At 39.8% G+C, this 16,460-nt stretch overlaps 1 protein-coding gene across 7 annotated transcripts in view; it reads right to left on the bottom strand.

Annotated features, from left to right (window-relative positions):
• The window catches only part of APP (amyloid beta precursor protein), a 295,844-nt gene that overhangs the window by 155,949 nt on the left and 123,435 nt on the right, over positions 1–16,460 (bottom strand). For all 7 annotated transcript variants that reach the window (XM_053565412.1, XM_053565413.1, XM_053565414.1 and 4 more), the window contains 2 exons: positions 12,998–13,110; positions 10,710–10,903 (listed from right to left, as the gene is read on the bottom strand). In XM_053565412.1, coding sequence (XP_053421387.1) covers positions 10,710–10,903; positions 12,998–13,110 — 307 coding nt within the window. The remainder of the gene's footprint in view (positions 1–10,709; positions 10,904–12,997; positions 13,111–16,460) is intronic.

The following is a 16,460-nucleotide window of genomic DNA, read 5'->3' as shown; positions in this document are numbered from 1 at the left end:
ATAATTGAAATCTCATCATATTGAGTATTACCTTTAACAAATATGAAGTGTCCATCCTTATCCTTCCTTATTTCGGTTGTTTTAAACCCATTGTGTCTGCAAATAGGATTGCAAAGCCTGCTTTTTTTCTGCTTTCCATTTGCTTGGCATATAGATGACCATCCCTTAACTTTGAGTCTCAATTTGTCTTTTAATGTAAAATGTGATTCTTGTATGAAGCAGATATCTGGCTTGAGTTTTTGTATCCAGTCAGCCAACCTATGCCTCTTTCGAGGACAATTTAAACCATTCACATTAATTAAGAATATTGATAAGCCTTTCGAGAGTCCGGTGGACATTTTTAATCCTTTTGCGACTGTGGAAGTTGGAATGTGATCAAAATTTTCTGGGTGGGTTTACTTTTGTTGTGGAGGATTACGCTGGTCTTTATGGAGGATAGGTCTGAGAATACCCTGGAGAGCTGGTTTAGTCATGGCAAATTTCTTCAACATGTGAATGTCATTGAAGTGTTTAATTTCATACATGAAGCTCAGTTTAGCTGGGTACTGGATCCCGGGTTGAAAGTTATTTTGTTTTAGGAGATTAAAAGTCAATGACCATCCTCTTCTAGCTTGAAAGGTTTTAGCAGAGAGATCTGCAGTTATTCTAATATTCTTGCCCTTGTAGGTGATGGTTTTCTTTCGTCTGGCTGCTTTCAGAATTTTCTCCTTCATATTAACTTTAGTGAAGTTGATTATGATGTGTCTGGGGGATGTCTTATTTGGGTTGAGTCGTGCTGGAGTTCTGAAACTGTCTGCTATCTGCATTTCAGAATCTCTTGGCATGTCTGGAATGTTCTCCTTCATAATCTCTTGGAGAAGAGACTGTGCCTTGTGAAACCACTTCATTGCTTTCGGGGATCCCTATAAGACGAATATTGATTTTCTTCGAATTATCCCAGAACTCTCTGAGACAGTGACCTGTTTTTGCCCTCCATTTCTCTTGCTCTTTGAGAGTTTGGGAGCATTCGAAAGCTTTGTCTTCAATGTCAGAAATCCTTTCTTCTGCTTGCTCCATTCTGTTACTGAGGGATTCTACTGTGTTTCTCAGATCTTTGAGGGCCGCAACTTCTTATCTCAATTTGTCAAAATCTTGGTCATTTGGTCTTTGAATTCGTTGAATTCTTGAGATATCTTTTGGGTTACTGCTTGGAATTCTAATTAGATCTTATTTGCTATCCAGATTCTGAATTCGATTTCTGACATCTCAGCTATTTGTTTGTGCATGGGATCTTGTGCTGTGTCTGCCCCATTTATCCTTGGGGGATTTGATCTACTCTGACTATTCATAGTGCCAGAGTTTTTCTGTTGATTTCACCTCATGATTGTTTTTCACCATTGCCTCCGCCATCCTCAGAGCTGGGGAGGTGTTTCTCCAAGATTAGACCCCAGCAGGATCACTCTATTGTTGCTGGATCTTTGTAGGGAGTGGCCCTGTGTAGTTCCTCTGGGGCTGCCTCAGCCAGGGAGTTCTGGTTGTGGAAGCAGCTCCGGAGTGTGACACACCTAGATCCAGCAACATGGTGGGAGGTGGTTTGCACAGTTGTGGGAGTGCCTGGCACCCAGTGACTTTGGCACAGAGAGCCCAAGGCTCCACCAGTCTCTGGCCAGGAGAAGGGCTCTGCGCAGAGGCAGAGAGAGCTCTGCAGGGCACATGGCTACCAGAGTCCCTGCCCAGATGAGTGGGCCAGTGTGGAGGCAAGAAGGGTACTGGAGGGAGGACGCAAGGTTTCACAGCTCCCACAATTCCTGGTCAGGGCATGCGGAGGCCTGGAGGGTGCTGGTCGTGGGTAGGTGATCATGGCACAGCTCTTATGGAGGTCCAGGCTGTGCCAAGGCGAGGAGTTTGAGGTTGCTATGAGCTGTGATGTCATGGCACTCTACCCACAGTAACAGCCCAAGGCTCCAGTGTGCCAAAACTGGTCTCACTCTGCCCCTGAGGGTTAAGGCTTTAAGGCAGCTCAGTCCCTGCCTTTAGGCTGCTCAGTCACTAAGTTACTAGCTCCCGCCCTATCCTTGCTCTGCCACCCTGAGGGCGGAGCTTGCCGGGGCAGTTTTCTCACAATGGCTCCCTGCGGCCCACAGCCGAACACTATTAGCTCCATCCGGCTCAGCGGCTCAGTCTGGGGCCCTACACAATGCCCAAAGTCCTCCACACTCCTGCTCAAGCTCTTCCCAAAGGCAGTTCAACTGAGTGCCAAGTCCAAAAACATGGAAACAGTTCACAGGTCAGGCCTTTCTGGTTTGCAGTCTCACTGCTGCTTGTACTTACAGCTGCCAGCAGTATTAGGTAGATCAGACACACGCACCCTCTTGCCAGTTTTCCACTGTTTTTGTCCTCCTCTTGGGGTCCAGAAGTCTCTTGCTGACTCCCTGTATCCTCAAAGGGATGATTATAGGCAGATCCCGCCAGCCAGAGGTGCCTGGAGTCTTATCTCCCCAGACTCACTGTGCCCTGTTGCAGGGAGGCTGTTACTCGGCCGCCATCTTGGATTCTTGATCCGGTCTCTAGCATGTACTTCTTTCTTCCACATCAGAGGGATCTTGTATTTGTATCTTGATGTAGTTCTGATTGTTATTATTTGGTATACATTATTTTAAAATTCAGCTTGTGTTTCAGTCAGTTGTGGTCTCTTCTTGTTCAAATTTTTTGACATTTTGCCAGTATTGATCTTTGTAGGAAAGGGATATACAAGAAGAAAACTCCTGGCATTCATCACGCTGTCTGGCTGCAGCCATGTCACCGACAACTGCCTCAATGTATCAAATTTTTATAATAAGTGAAATCACAAGTATAAGACAAAGACCAAGAAATACGATAAGCCAGAACTTAATAGAAACATAATTGAAATCTGGAATCAGTATTTGTAAAATTAATATAGTCCAGGTTCATGCATAGAATGAGATTAGCAGCTAGCTGTATTGCAAAGAACACTGTCCACTTTGGAAATCCAGACCTTCAAAACCAGGAAATTTTGGAATAAAAATTAGGGTTTACCATATTTAAACTCTTATTAAAATTTAAAAAAATATTTACTATTTTTTTCTTTTTTTAATAGACAAAGTCTCACTCTGCCACCACAGCTAGAGTGCAATGACATCATCGTAGCTCACTACAACCTCCAACTCTTGGTCTCAAATAATCCTCCTGCTTCAGTTTGCCAAGTACCTGGGACTACAAGTGTGTACCGCCATATCCAGCTGATTTTTTCTGTTTTTTATTTATTTATTTATTTTTTTATTTTTTTGTAGAGATAGGATCTTGCTCTTGCTCAAGTTGGTCTCAAAGTCATGGACGAAAACAATCCTCCCACTTTGGCCTCTCAAACTGCTAGGATTCCAGGCATGAGCCACTGAGATCAGCAATGTGTTAATTCTTACAAAATTTCTGATGAAGTTATTTTTAGTTATCCCATATTCTTAGTTCTGTAAGTTGTTCACAGAATAATTTTAAAATAAAAATAATGGTAATAATAATAATATAAAGGACTCACTATATCCAGAAAGTTGATGGTGTTGACCTGGTTTCCTAGTATAGTGAGGGACAAGGTGACTTCTTGCTATGTCTGAAGTCATTGTCTTGCAGCAATCACCAGAATTGATTCAGTTATTTGGGTACAGTAAGGTATTGTGTATTCTATTTCACACATACCTATATACACACACCTACACATACCCACACACACAAAGCAGAGAAGAACTAAAGGAAACTATTCTAAGCTGCAATATACAGCCTCAAAGAAGGGGATGATGATATTCAGTCAAAATTCATCACTCACCCAGATCTATGTAAGCAGCCTTTTCTAATTTTAAAAGAAAATGGAACTGATGTCATGAGATTCCTAGAAAAAAATAAAAGGAAACAGAAAAAATATATTATCTAATTAATTGTCCAGGAAGATACATCAAGTTACCTCTCAGTACATTCTCACTACACGTCTGCAACCCTAAAAATAAGAGAATAATATATCATTCAAGATTCTGTTTTTTTAAAAAAATGTAAAGACTTACTCCGCAAGAGGAAAACTGCTTCTCTGAATATAAAGCAATTAGAAGGTCTGCTTTATGAATTCAACAATCCTATTGGACCACAAGGGTCCAGATGGATCCTGCAGTTCTAGGAGAGGAAAAGCTTGGCCTCCAGATCCTCATGTCCAAGGGTAGACTGGCTATGTGGCTGTTTTTCCAAGTTAGTTTTTCAAATAAATTTTCCTATGGAAATAATTCTTACCCACAATGGCTGGAATCTCTGTACAATTATATATGCTGCATTACTGATTGCCTAAGTAGGTGTTTTGAGGTGCTCTGAAAGCTTAATTATTACCATGCTGTAGAAATGCTATACTGAGTTATTACAAATAAATTTTCAAAAGATTATAACTTTTGCCCACATAAAAAGATTTACTTCTTTTTCAATGAGGTCATAAAACAGAGCTGATCCCTCAAAGATGTTTCTCTAAATGCCTTACTAGCAATAGAAAAACACTTACCTTCTATCAAAACAAATCTTACCATCTACCAACCAATGAAATATATTAAACTGTGGATCAAATTTTGTTTTGGGAAGATGGGAGTGCCTCATCTTTTCTCCTTCTTCAAGAATTCTCACATAGCATCTCCCGATGATGTTTTAATCCAGATATGTTAAATTTCTATTCTGATTCTGCATTTCAAGCATCAAAAAGAGGGCTGGTTCCCATGAGCTGGCAGGAGCCCAGCTAGCTAGTGTGTGGGTCAGGGACACAGTACTCTCTTGCTTTGCCCGCTGCCTTTGCCAGGTAAAGAAGAAGCTATATCTGTGTGAAGGGCTACAGAAAAACACATTCAAAAATGAAGTGATACAAGTGTCCTGATATCCTAATTTTATTAAATCCAAAGTAATTTTTTTAATCTTAAAAACAAGTTAAGAAAAACTTGGTGACTTAACCTTAGAATATATTATTGGGTTATATAAACCTTTTATCTTAATGGGAACTAAGAGTGATAAGAAATTTCAAGTTTTTGAGGACTACACTGTCCAAATAAAGTAGCCACCTGCCACATGTGACTATCACGAGTACTTGAAATGTACCTAGTTCGAACTGAAATGTGCTGTACGTGTTAAGACATGTATGAACCAAACAAACAAAAAATGTGAACTACAAACTTGTTCACACTGGTCACAGGTTGAAACAAAATTTGGGATATACTGGATTAAATAAAATGTGTTGTTAAAACTAAATTCACCTGTCTCTCTTTACTATTTTAAAAGAGGCTACTAGAAAATAAAAAAGGATATACGTGGCTCACAGTATATTTCTGTTGGCAAACACAGGAGATTCTTTAATATCTGATTATGGACGACAAAGTCATTACCAAAAATTATGAAAAAAATTGAAAAAATATAATTCAATTTGGCTAATATTTATTGAGGACCTATATACAACACCCATCAGGCATATAAACTATTGTTTCAATTCTAGTAGATAAAAAGATATATGGCTACCAATAATCAGAAGATAAGTTACGGTATGAATGAGTCTTATAAGAATAAAGGCAAAACAGGAATAGCATAGAGAGCAAGGCATTTGTGAAGACTTGTAAAAAAGGTGGTATCTTTTCAGGTGATGGTATTAAAAAAAATATATAGGATTTTGACAGATCATGAAAACACGTAGCATTTTAGAGGTGACAAATATATTTTGTCATACATTAACCCCATTTGGTAGAAAAGGAAAAATATTTCCTTTTTCAGTAACGTACATGTGGTGAAGATGAACATGCAGGCTGAGGCCAAGTAGTGAAAAGTTCTGAATGTTCTGCTAAAGAATTCGGACTCTTCTACAGGTAGAAGAAATCATCAAATATTTCCTACCAAGTGTCACCAGGATTGCATATTCCTCATAGGAAGACGACGAAGGCATGGAAAATAATTATCTGGGAAGAGAGTGGATGAAGGCTAGAGGAGAAGGAAGGAGTAGCATTAATGCCGAGTAATGGGAATAGATATAAAGGTATGAATGAATCCCTTGAGAATCCAAAAAATATGAGGATAACAGAAGAAAGGGAAGCACTGATGTAGAAAGGGATACAGGCGTCCTCAAACTTTTTAAACAGGGGGCAGTTCACTGTCCCTCAGATCACTGGAAGGCCGAACTATAGTTAAAAAAAAAAAAAAAAACTATGAACAAATTCCTATGCACACTGCACGTATCTTATTTTGAAGTTAAAAAACAAAACGGGAACAAATACAATCGCACCACCTCATGTGGCCCGCGGGCCGTAGTTTGAGGACCCCTGGTAGGAGGAGGGAAACAATGATCTGAATTCAGCCGGTGGTAGTTCAGGAAACGGCAGGATTACAGGCAGAAGTGGAACCAATGAAAAGGAAGATTAAAAATGCAAGGAAGGAAGAGGAAATGATCGAGAGCCCGGGTACTCCTAACATAAACATGAAAGGGAAGGAAGGAAAAAAGGGATGAAGAGGCACGAGAGGTGTTAAGGAAGAGGGAAAAATAATTAACTTATTCAACAAACACGTACTGAGCCCCCACCAAATGCCAGGTGCCATTTGCAGAGATTCACAATGGATGACTGTGCCATGGTTATCTGTATAGCAGGAGGGAAGGCTGTGCTTGGAACCAAGGAGAATGGCGTTTGTTTGGATCACCTGCTATGTGGAAGATGATAGGTCCTCTAATAGGAATACTTAGGTGCATCTAGAAACATTGAGATCCCAGCTGATATTACAGCATGAATAAGAAATGGAATTTACTGATAAGGTTACATGACTTGGTACCTTAGAAATCCCAGAACCAGCTAAAGGAAGAAATTACATGGAGAAATGACAAAAATGTGTTTAGAAAATGTGAAGCTCCAGGATGCTTAATAGAATACTAAGGATGGTTATCCATTGGTTCTGTCCTGGTTAGAAGGACTGTGGGTGGCAGGGAGGATAATGAACTAAAAGCCTGACCTGGGAAGGTGTTTATGAGAAGATCATCATCAGGAAGAAGGCGATGACTGTGTTGTAGATTGCTGACATGGATATAGATGAAGACAAATGGGAGGGAGATGGCTAGCATTTCCACTCCATGTGGACGGTGGTTACACTCAGGAGAGGAGTAGGCAGGGTAGTTGTGTGATCCAGTTTACCAAGGTCCTTCTTTTTTTTTTTTATTTAAGACAGAGTCTCAAGCTGTCACCCTGGGTAGAGTGCCATGGCATCATAGCTCACAGCAACCTCCAACTCTTGGACTTAAGCGATTCTTTTGCCTCAGCCTCTCAAGTAGCTAGGACTACAGGCACCCACCACAATGCCCAGCTATTTTTGGTTATAGTTGTTTTTGTTTGGCGGCCCTGGCTGGATTCAAACCTGCCAGCTCCCGTGTATGTGGCTGGTGTCTTAGCCACTTAAGCTACAGGCGCCGAGCCGCCAAGGTCCTTCTGTTCAAGACTGTGTTCCTAGCAGTCTCCTGTTTGGGTAATAAATTGTATGTTTACCCTGGAATGTTTTTTGTTTTTGTTTTTTTTTTTTTACCTTTTTTATCTCACTTGAACCTCTAGTTAAATCTGTGTGGCACACTTACACTGTGTTGATCAAAAAAGTGAAAAAAAGAATATACTTACTGTGCTTTGAACTTCTTTAGAAAATAATTTATCTCTAAAAATTCTCTCAGCACACCTAAGACCCACCACAGCACACTAGCGTGCCACATCACACCAGCTGAAAATCACTCCTCTAGTAGAAGGAAATAGAGTAATTTAAAAGAACCCTCCCCAGCATCCTATAGTTTGATGAACACAATGATAAGTACAGAGAGGGGTGATATCATCAGAGATGAGTATCAAAAAAAATACTGAATATTAGTAATATGCAAAAAGGGACTCAAAGCCAGCCCCGGAAGCCTGGGGTTTCTACTTCTAGGAGTAGTGAAAAGGGATACAGGAAAAGAAAGGGCCTCTGATGAACAGGATGTGCTGAGACCGGATGTTGGTGATGCTTTCAAAGAGTAAGTTGGAAGGCGTTCAACAGAAAAACATCAAGACACATTATAAAGTATTCACAATAAAACAGAAGTTTTACGAGATACATGAAATGTATTCATTGAGAAACAAAACCTGGCAAAGGCCTGCTACTCTCAGGATAAAGCAAAAAAATACCTATTTTTAATTCTATAAGTCCCTATCTCTGAATGGAAGGTCACCAACACTGATACAAGATTACACGTGCACACCTATGTCCTCAGAATTTCACACCAGCTGTGGAGCTTTCTTGGCCGTCTGGCCATTGTGTGCACTGCTTACTCAGTACATGGTAGATTCAGCCAAGGGAAATTATCAAATCAAGTATCCAGCAGCTTAGGAACCCAGAAAATGGCCGTCAAACTCCAAATTTCTCCTTTTATTACTAGATGGGCATCGCCTGGTCAGAGTCCTGGTGCCAAGAATTTTATTCAGACAGACATTCTGAAACTTTCAAATCAAGATAAATGATGACTGAGGAAGAATATAAATAAGTTTAAACAATGAGAACTACCAAATTCCACTTTTAGACAAAGCAGCAATTAAATTCAAACCGGAAGAGACTCCACATCTGGTGCGTAGAATATAGGTGTGGGAATCAGACTCGGCACAGAACCCCACTAATTAACTTCAAAGAAAAAAAGGCTCAGAAGCCTTCTCACTGGCAAATCCTGCATCCCTGATGTTTCCTGCCCTGGGTGGAGGGTTTATACCATTTAACTTTCAACTTTTACAAGCACAGGGAAATATTGGCCAGCACAGTTTTTTTTTTTTTGCTCACTTCTCTCTCTCATCCTTTGGAATTAATTTGTTGGCTTGTTAAGCTTTGTGTCCAGCCATACTGCATACATTTTCTTTTTAAATTCTGGTTAAGATAGAACACAAAAGAACATTCCTAACAAGAGGAGAACCCTGGTAAAAGCAGGTAATAGCCACTAAAAAGAAGACTAGTTTTCTTAACTGATAGGGCAGTTCAGATACTTGAGTGCAAAGAAATGTCTGTAGATTTGTAAAATTGTCTTAAAATTTTTATAAAATGTGTTATAGAATCATGCAGAAAGTCCATGCTTTAAGTCAGAAAACTTTATATTAATGAGTCTTGTAATTCCTATTTAATGTCCCAACTGGAAAAGAGTGACACTGGGGAATAGCAGAGAGAATAGTGAAGGAAAAAGAGAAGTGATGGAATCATCACCTTTTGGGGAATGATACAGCGTGAACTCGATGACCGAACCAGGTGACATTTCTAACCTAAAGATTCTGGGTTTATGTTAGGATTTGAATAATGATGTTTGTCTTCTATTAAGAATGGGAATTAGGTAAATTATGGGATTAAGATCCTGAAGGAAAAGAGGAGAAAATAGCGTTCTTAACAATAATGAAATCAAAGACAATTAAAAAGACATTAACAGACATTTACTATAAATGCCTTTGAGTTCAGTCATGACAGGAAAGATGACAGAAGGCAAAACAAAGGGAGAAACAACCACAGGCATGGAACAAAACCCCAAACCGAACCTTTCTTAAGGAGAATTCACATTGAGCTCATGGTTGTCCATCTGATACGGGGTTTAAGAAATATTTCTCACTTAGAAGAGGGAGCTAAACAATGTGCACAGAAGGACAAAGAGCAGTGGTTAGTGTTTTTCAACCTTATTCTAGATGGCTTACTTCCCTGGGAACAATCCTAGGAAGAGAATAAGTTATCTTCTGCAGCCACTGTGAATCTGAATATCTAGTCTTTAGCGATTTCTCCTTCAACATCTTTTTGCTTTCCTGGAATTTGCTAAATTTGCACAAATCTAGATGAACATAAAAACTTTGAAGGCATCCACTGGTGACAAAAGAAAGTGTACTTGGACCTATAGTTAACCCTCCGTAGATCACTTAAATTATGTTGATGAAAAAAAAAGAGTAAAAAAAGAATATACTTACTGTGCTTTGAATTCCTTTCAAAAGTAATTTAATTAAGGATCTTCAAAAATTTTAATAGCACACCTAATAGCCTCAGGGAAATATTGGCCAGCACAGTTTTTTTTTTGCTCACTTCTCTCTCTCATCCTTTGGAATTAATTTGTTGGCTTGTTAAGCCAACAAATGGCACACCAGGGGGCTGCAGTATGCTGGTCAAAAATCAATGCCACAAACAGCTTACTAATAGATGCTGGGAACTTGGAGAGAGGGTGGAGGAAGGATGAGGGCTGAGAAATTACTTAACCGGTTACAAGTTACTCTATTTGGGTAACAGTCACCTCCAAAGCTCCCACTTTACCACAGCGCAATACACCTATGTAACAGAACTGCCCCTGTACCCCCTAAACCTAAATTAAAGATCAGAACAGAAAGCTATTGTCATTCACTTCAGATGTCAGCCCCCTGTGACAGCTACCGGTAACCTAGTCTTATCATCAGTGGAGTTCTGATTTGAACTCTTAACATTAAAATAAAACGGTTAAAATTAACTCTGTGATGGTTGATCGGTTCTATTAATTAAACACTATGTCATAATCACAACAGGACCTACGGGTTAGATTTTTTTTTTTTACATAACAGCAAACTCTGATGAAGTAGGCAGAGACACCCAGACGGATACATGTACAGAAGAATACAAAAACCACACCCAAGAAGTTTCGGACTCTGTGAGTCTGAACACGAAGGCCACCTCACCTGCCATCTGCATAGTCCGTGTCTGCTCCGCCCCACCAGACATCGGAGTCATCCTCCTCTGCGTCTGCAGAGTCGACATTGTCACTCTCCTCAGCCAGCGGGCAACACACGAACTCCACCCCTCGGAACTTGTCAATGCCACAGGGCAGCAACATGCCATAGTCGTGCAAGTTGGTGCCCTTCTCACTGCACGTCTGGAAAGGTGAGGAGAGAACAGTGAGAGCAGCATTCTGACCGCAGCCATCCACACACCGACTCGATGCAAAGAAAACAAACATTTGCTTTTTGGGTGGATTGATGACGGTTTTCTTTAGCCCAGGTTACTTTGGTACTTGCTTCTTCTTATAAGTTTGTTATTTAGTTAATAAGATCATGACGTTATACAATAGAGGTTTATCAAAACCACTGGGATAGAAACTCATTGGGAAATGAGATGCAAAAGAGGCCTACGCTGATGAACAGAACCTGGCTTCGTTAGTGTCTTAGGAAACTGTGAGCGTTCTGGGTGCACCCCCTCTAACTCCCACCTCCACCATGGACGGGAGTCTTTCTCACTTGACCTGCCTTACTTCCCTGGTAACAATCCTAGGGAGAGAAGAAGTTATCTGCGGCAGCCACTATGAACCAGAATATCTAGTCATTACAGATTTCTCCCTCCACATCTTTTTGCTTTCCTGGGATTTGCTGCGGTTGCACAAATCTAGATGAACATAAAACTTTGAAGGCATCCACTGGTGACAAAGGAAAGACAAATAATTCAATATATAGGTAAACCGTGAAACTAGTAACGAACTCTAGTTTGACCTTACAGGAGGCATTTTTGTTTCTTAGTAACAGAGAATTTTTCTTTTGAAAGCTCAGAAGAAATGAAAAATGAGGTTATCAGATGGGTAGGTGGGCTCCAAATTATTTGGGTTTGTTTTCTTAAGCTCAGCTGAGCTCTTAAACCTCCAAAACATGTTTATATATAAAGAAAATTTTCTCAGAACATAATTATCTTGTAAAAGGCAAAAATAATGCTAAGTTTGAAGTGGCATGTTCTATCTAACAGCTTTAAGGATATGATAGAACGGTTAAGTTGCGCTAGATCAGATTTCCCAACTTCAGCACTACAGATGTTTTGGAATGGATAATTCTTGCTGGGGGGAAGGAGGATGTTATCTTGTTCACTGTAAGATGTTTAGCAGAATCCCTGGCCTAACCCCAACTCCACTATTTGTCAGAAGCAAAAATGTCTCCAGACAGGGGAACAAACTGACCCCAGTGGCGAATTCCTGACTAGATAAAGGAGTCTGAATCTAGTAGACTGATCTCACCACAAATAACCTATATAAATTTTCTAGAAAACCACAACAGAGCAGTTTTGAAGGTGGCCATACCAAAAACTGACACTGTCATGCTAATTGTCTCCTGTCTTTTATTGGCTTAGGTGAAAGCAGAGGGCTAGGTGGAGAGTCACACAACTGTGGATGAACAAAGGGGGTAGCACAGTCTGGAGAATAGAAAATTGGCAGAACCCAGAAACAAAATTCTAACTATCATTTCATGTAGTTCCTTCCCTGTTTTACCACTGTATTTACCAAGAGATAATGGAGAAAAGGTTAAATTGTAAGAATTTTGTATACGACAAATGAAAACAAAAGCTGAATAAAAAAAGAAATTGAAAGATAAATCTTAAAATTATAGCTGTTACAGATTATACAGGCAGTCCCCAGGTTATAAATGAGATAGATTTTGTCGGCTTGTTTTTAAGTCAAATTTGTATGTAAGTTGGAACAGGTACCTTTACCTCTTACCTGTAATAGCCTCCATTCCTAAGTGTGAGTTATATGTAAGTTGGCTATTAGTGACTTGGGGAATGCTTATAGTTTTAAGTTACAAAACATGGCACAGCCACATCATGAATCTAATTAAATCGGCCCCATTTTTAAATACTTATCATTCACCACACATAGAGGAGGCTGTGCACGTGTATGGATGAAGTCTGTGGGAATGTTCTGTACATTTTGTTCAATTTCGCTGTTAATGTAAAATTGCCCTAAAAAATAGTCTACTAAAAAAAGGTCATGGGGCGGCGCCTGTGGCTCAAGGAGTAGGAGCAGGCAGGTTCAAACCCAACACTGGCCAAAAACTGCAAAAAAAAAAAAAAAGTCATGGATAGTAGTGATTTTTTTTAAAGAACATATTTATCAACATAGCTTCTATTTTCAAATACCTTCTAAAATGTCATTAGGTATGGCCCCGGGAAATCTTCACTAAGCAATAACAAGGGATATATAGGCAGGTACCTCTTTGGCCACAGTGTGCCAGTGAAGGTGGTTTTCGCAAACATCCATCCTCTCCTGGTGTAAGAATTTGCACTTGTCAGGAACAAGAAGGGCATCACTTACAAACTCACCAACTGCAAAAAAGAAAACCACTTCTCATCAGTCGGTCCGCCAGCTGGAGTTCAGAGAAGTTATACATACAGCTTTTTGACTCCTAAGCAATCAATCAGGACTCTACAGCCTTTAGAACTTTAATTTCGGCCTCCTAAGCTACCCAATTCTTTGTCATGTCAACCTTCTTGGTTAAAATATTTCCTACATGTTTTAAGTAAAATCTTTCTTTAATTAATCTAAATTTCATGCTTCAAAGTTAATCCATAAAAGCTGGTTAACTGGAGAATTAACGTCCATTCAATTACTAGGAGGTAAAAGATTCAGATTGACATTGTTAAGGTTATCATTCACTTAGACAATACAAATCATTGTCTACCTCTCTTTCTTGGTCATTTTAACCTATTTATACACTAATAGAAATTTTAGCAGTTTTCTACATCCTAAGCAAAACAAACAAACAACAAAACTATATATGCACATGTGTATTACATATAGAATACCTATATGATAATACTTACACAAGAGAGAGTTCAATCCAATTAAATTATGAAAACTGTGCCTCAGATTTTGGTTATATTTTAAAGAAAATTATGTATCATGCAAATTATTTCTAGGTATGGCTTGTAAAAAAGATATAAAGATACTACATAAAGTCTGATATAAACTCACATTCTAATCAGATAATAACAATATAACATGTAAGCTGTGAGCTTAATTTTTGTTTTGTTCTCTGCAGTATTCTCAGCTTTGAGCAGAGATTCAGCACACAGTAGGCAATAAATATCTGTTGATGAATGAACAAGTTAAATGCTATAACAGAGAAGAAGAGAAAGTACCAGGTCAACATAGTCTGTGAGCAAATTTGCTTGGGTGCATTAGGAAAGAAAGGAAGGAAGAAATAACATTAGCTGTACGTCTGAACAGATGAACAGCACTGCATCATGCTGGAAATGAATGGAAGTTCTACGATGTCAGGACAGTATCTATCCTGTTTACCATCCTATCCCTACAATTCCTGGCCTACACTGACAAATATAACCATATTTGATGACTGGGTGGATGGGTGGATGGGTGAATGGATGGGTAGGTGGATGGATGGATGGATGGTTTGTGAGGGACACATGATATGGTGGGGCCCAGAGGGAATGATGTGGTTCCAGCATCAGCCTCTGCCTGGGAGTGGGTGCTTAGTACTCATTGATTTCTTTCCTGCCAGATGCCACCTACAACCTATGTGGCCACTATGTCTTGTGATTCCTATATTCCCTGTGACATTGACTGTAATGCTATGGCCACCACTGATCATCTTAAAGATTTAAGAAATAGTGAGATGCAAGGCTTGTTCTCCCCTAGGATTTCCTTGGACTTTTATCTAAATATTATTTATTAAAATAAGTACTTCAATACTTGAGATATTGTTTATGTTTGAGCTAGAAACAGACTAACATTTAAACACCTTTATGAGAATGAAAAGTGTTTCCCTTCCTCTTCTTAGGCCTTCATTGCTCTTTATGTAACCTTTCAGGAAATGCCATGTAGCATACTGTGAAAGAAAAACGTCTATCCCTGTCTTGTCTGGTGTGTGAACACCCGTCTCCCTTGCTTTGCTGGAGTTGTGGGTTCATGTCTGTTCTTGTCTAAAGGCTGCAGTTACCTATTTGATAGTCTCCCTGCTTTCATGGTGGATGGAGGGAGGGATGGATAGAGGGATGAATAGAGGGAGGGAGGAAGGGATGGGTGCGTGGATGGATGGGTGGGTGGATGGATAGAGGGATCAACAAGTAGCAAAAGGCCCTTTGAATTGAGGGAAGCTTCTATACAAATAGAATAAAGAAAGGACAAAGCATATTTGTAGAAAAGACAAAAGTCCACCGTGGCTGGAACATAGGAAAGCAGAAAAGGGAACCCAGAAGTAAATAACAACTGGGCAAATATGTCGGACTCTGATTTTAAAGAGTCTCAGGCTTTTGACATCATTTTGGAGGCAACAGAGGCCAAAAGGTGCTTTCACAGGAATGGCACCCTCAAGTTTGTTCTTTAGATAAACTATGTAATAAAGTGAAGGATGGACAAAGTGGTGAGACCATGAAAGCAGGGAGACTATCAAATAGGCCACTGCAGTCCTTAGGCAAGAATAGACATGAACCCACAACTCCGGCAAAGCAAGGGAGATGGGTGTTCATATGCCAGACAAGACAGGGATAGACTTTTTTCTTTCACAGTATGCTACAGCATTTCCTGAAAGGCTACATGAAAAGCGATGAAGGCCTAAGAAGAGGAAGGGAAACACTTTTCATTCTCATAAAGGTGTTCAAATATCTGTTTCTAGTTCAAATGTAGACAATATCTCAGGATACTGAAGTACTTATTTTAATAAATAATATTTAGATAAAAATCCAAGGAAATCCTAGGGGAGAACAAGCCTTGCATTTTGCTATTTCTTAAATCTTTAAGATAATCGACGGTGGCCACAGCATCGATTGTCACAGTGTCACAGGGAATATAGGAATCACGAGACATAGTGGCCACATAGGTTGTAGGTGGTATCAGGCAGGAAAGAGACCAATGAGTACTAAGCACCCACTCCCAGGCAGAGGCTGATGCTGGAGCCACATCATTCCCTCTGGGCCCCACAGTGTCACGTGTCTCTCACAAACCCTGTTTACAGATGAGACATCTCTGTGTAAGGCCACCTGCCTCGGGAGATTATAACCTAGCCCCAGAGTAAGATTAAATTATAAGGAAGGAAGTGATACAATAATGTAATGACATCACATTTTTCTTTTGCATGCAATGATATGAAACAAACAAAAACCCAAACAAACCAAAACAAACCCCAGAAGAGCTGGAGAAGAGAAAGCAAGGCTTGTCAAAACCACCGCATTTCCAAGGTGAACTCCTTGGGGTTCTGGGGTCAAGCAACGAATCCTTGGAAGAGACCTGATACCTAAGGCATTCTGATTTCCTAGAAAAGAGAAGGTAGAAACTGATGGACAGCCTGAAGAAACTCACATCATCCACTAGCTCTGGTCAGCCATATCTGCAAATGTCCACAATACTAAATGACGTTTCCTCATTTACATGTAATCATTTGAAAGATTAAATGCATAGCCCAAGGCTATCAAATCTGTTCAAGAGAGGACCAACAGCTGGTATCAGATACTTTCAACTTTGGCCAGCCAGAGATCTCAGGGCATAAACTGAACAGTGAGGGCCAAGCAATAAAACCAAGCATTATCTTGTTTCATGTGCTCGAAATCAATCTGCTGAGGACGAGCATTACAATGAATAGCCAAAGTCACAGAAAGAGATTTACTTTGGTAAAATCTAGTACTCATCAAAGGGACTTATACTGCATTAATCATACTAT

This window comes from Nycticebus coucang, chromosome 16 (genome assembly GCF_027406575.1).
Source record: "Nycticebus coucang isolate mNycCou1 chromosome 16, mNycCou1.pri, whole genome shotgun sequence".
Lineage (NCBI taxonomy): Eukaryota > Metazoa > Chordata > Mammalia > Primates > Lorisidae > Nycticebus > Nycticebus coucang.
This window is presented reverse-complemented; position numbering and strand designations above follow the sequence as displayed.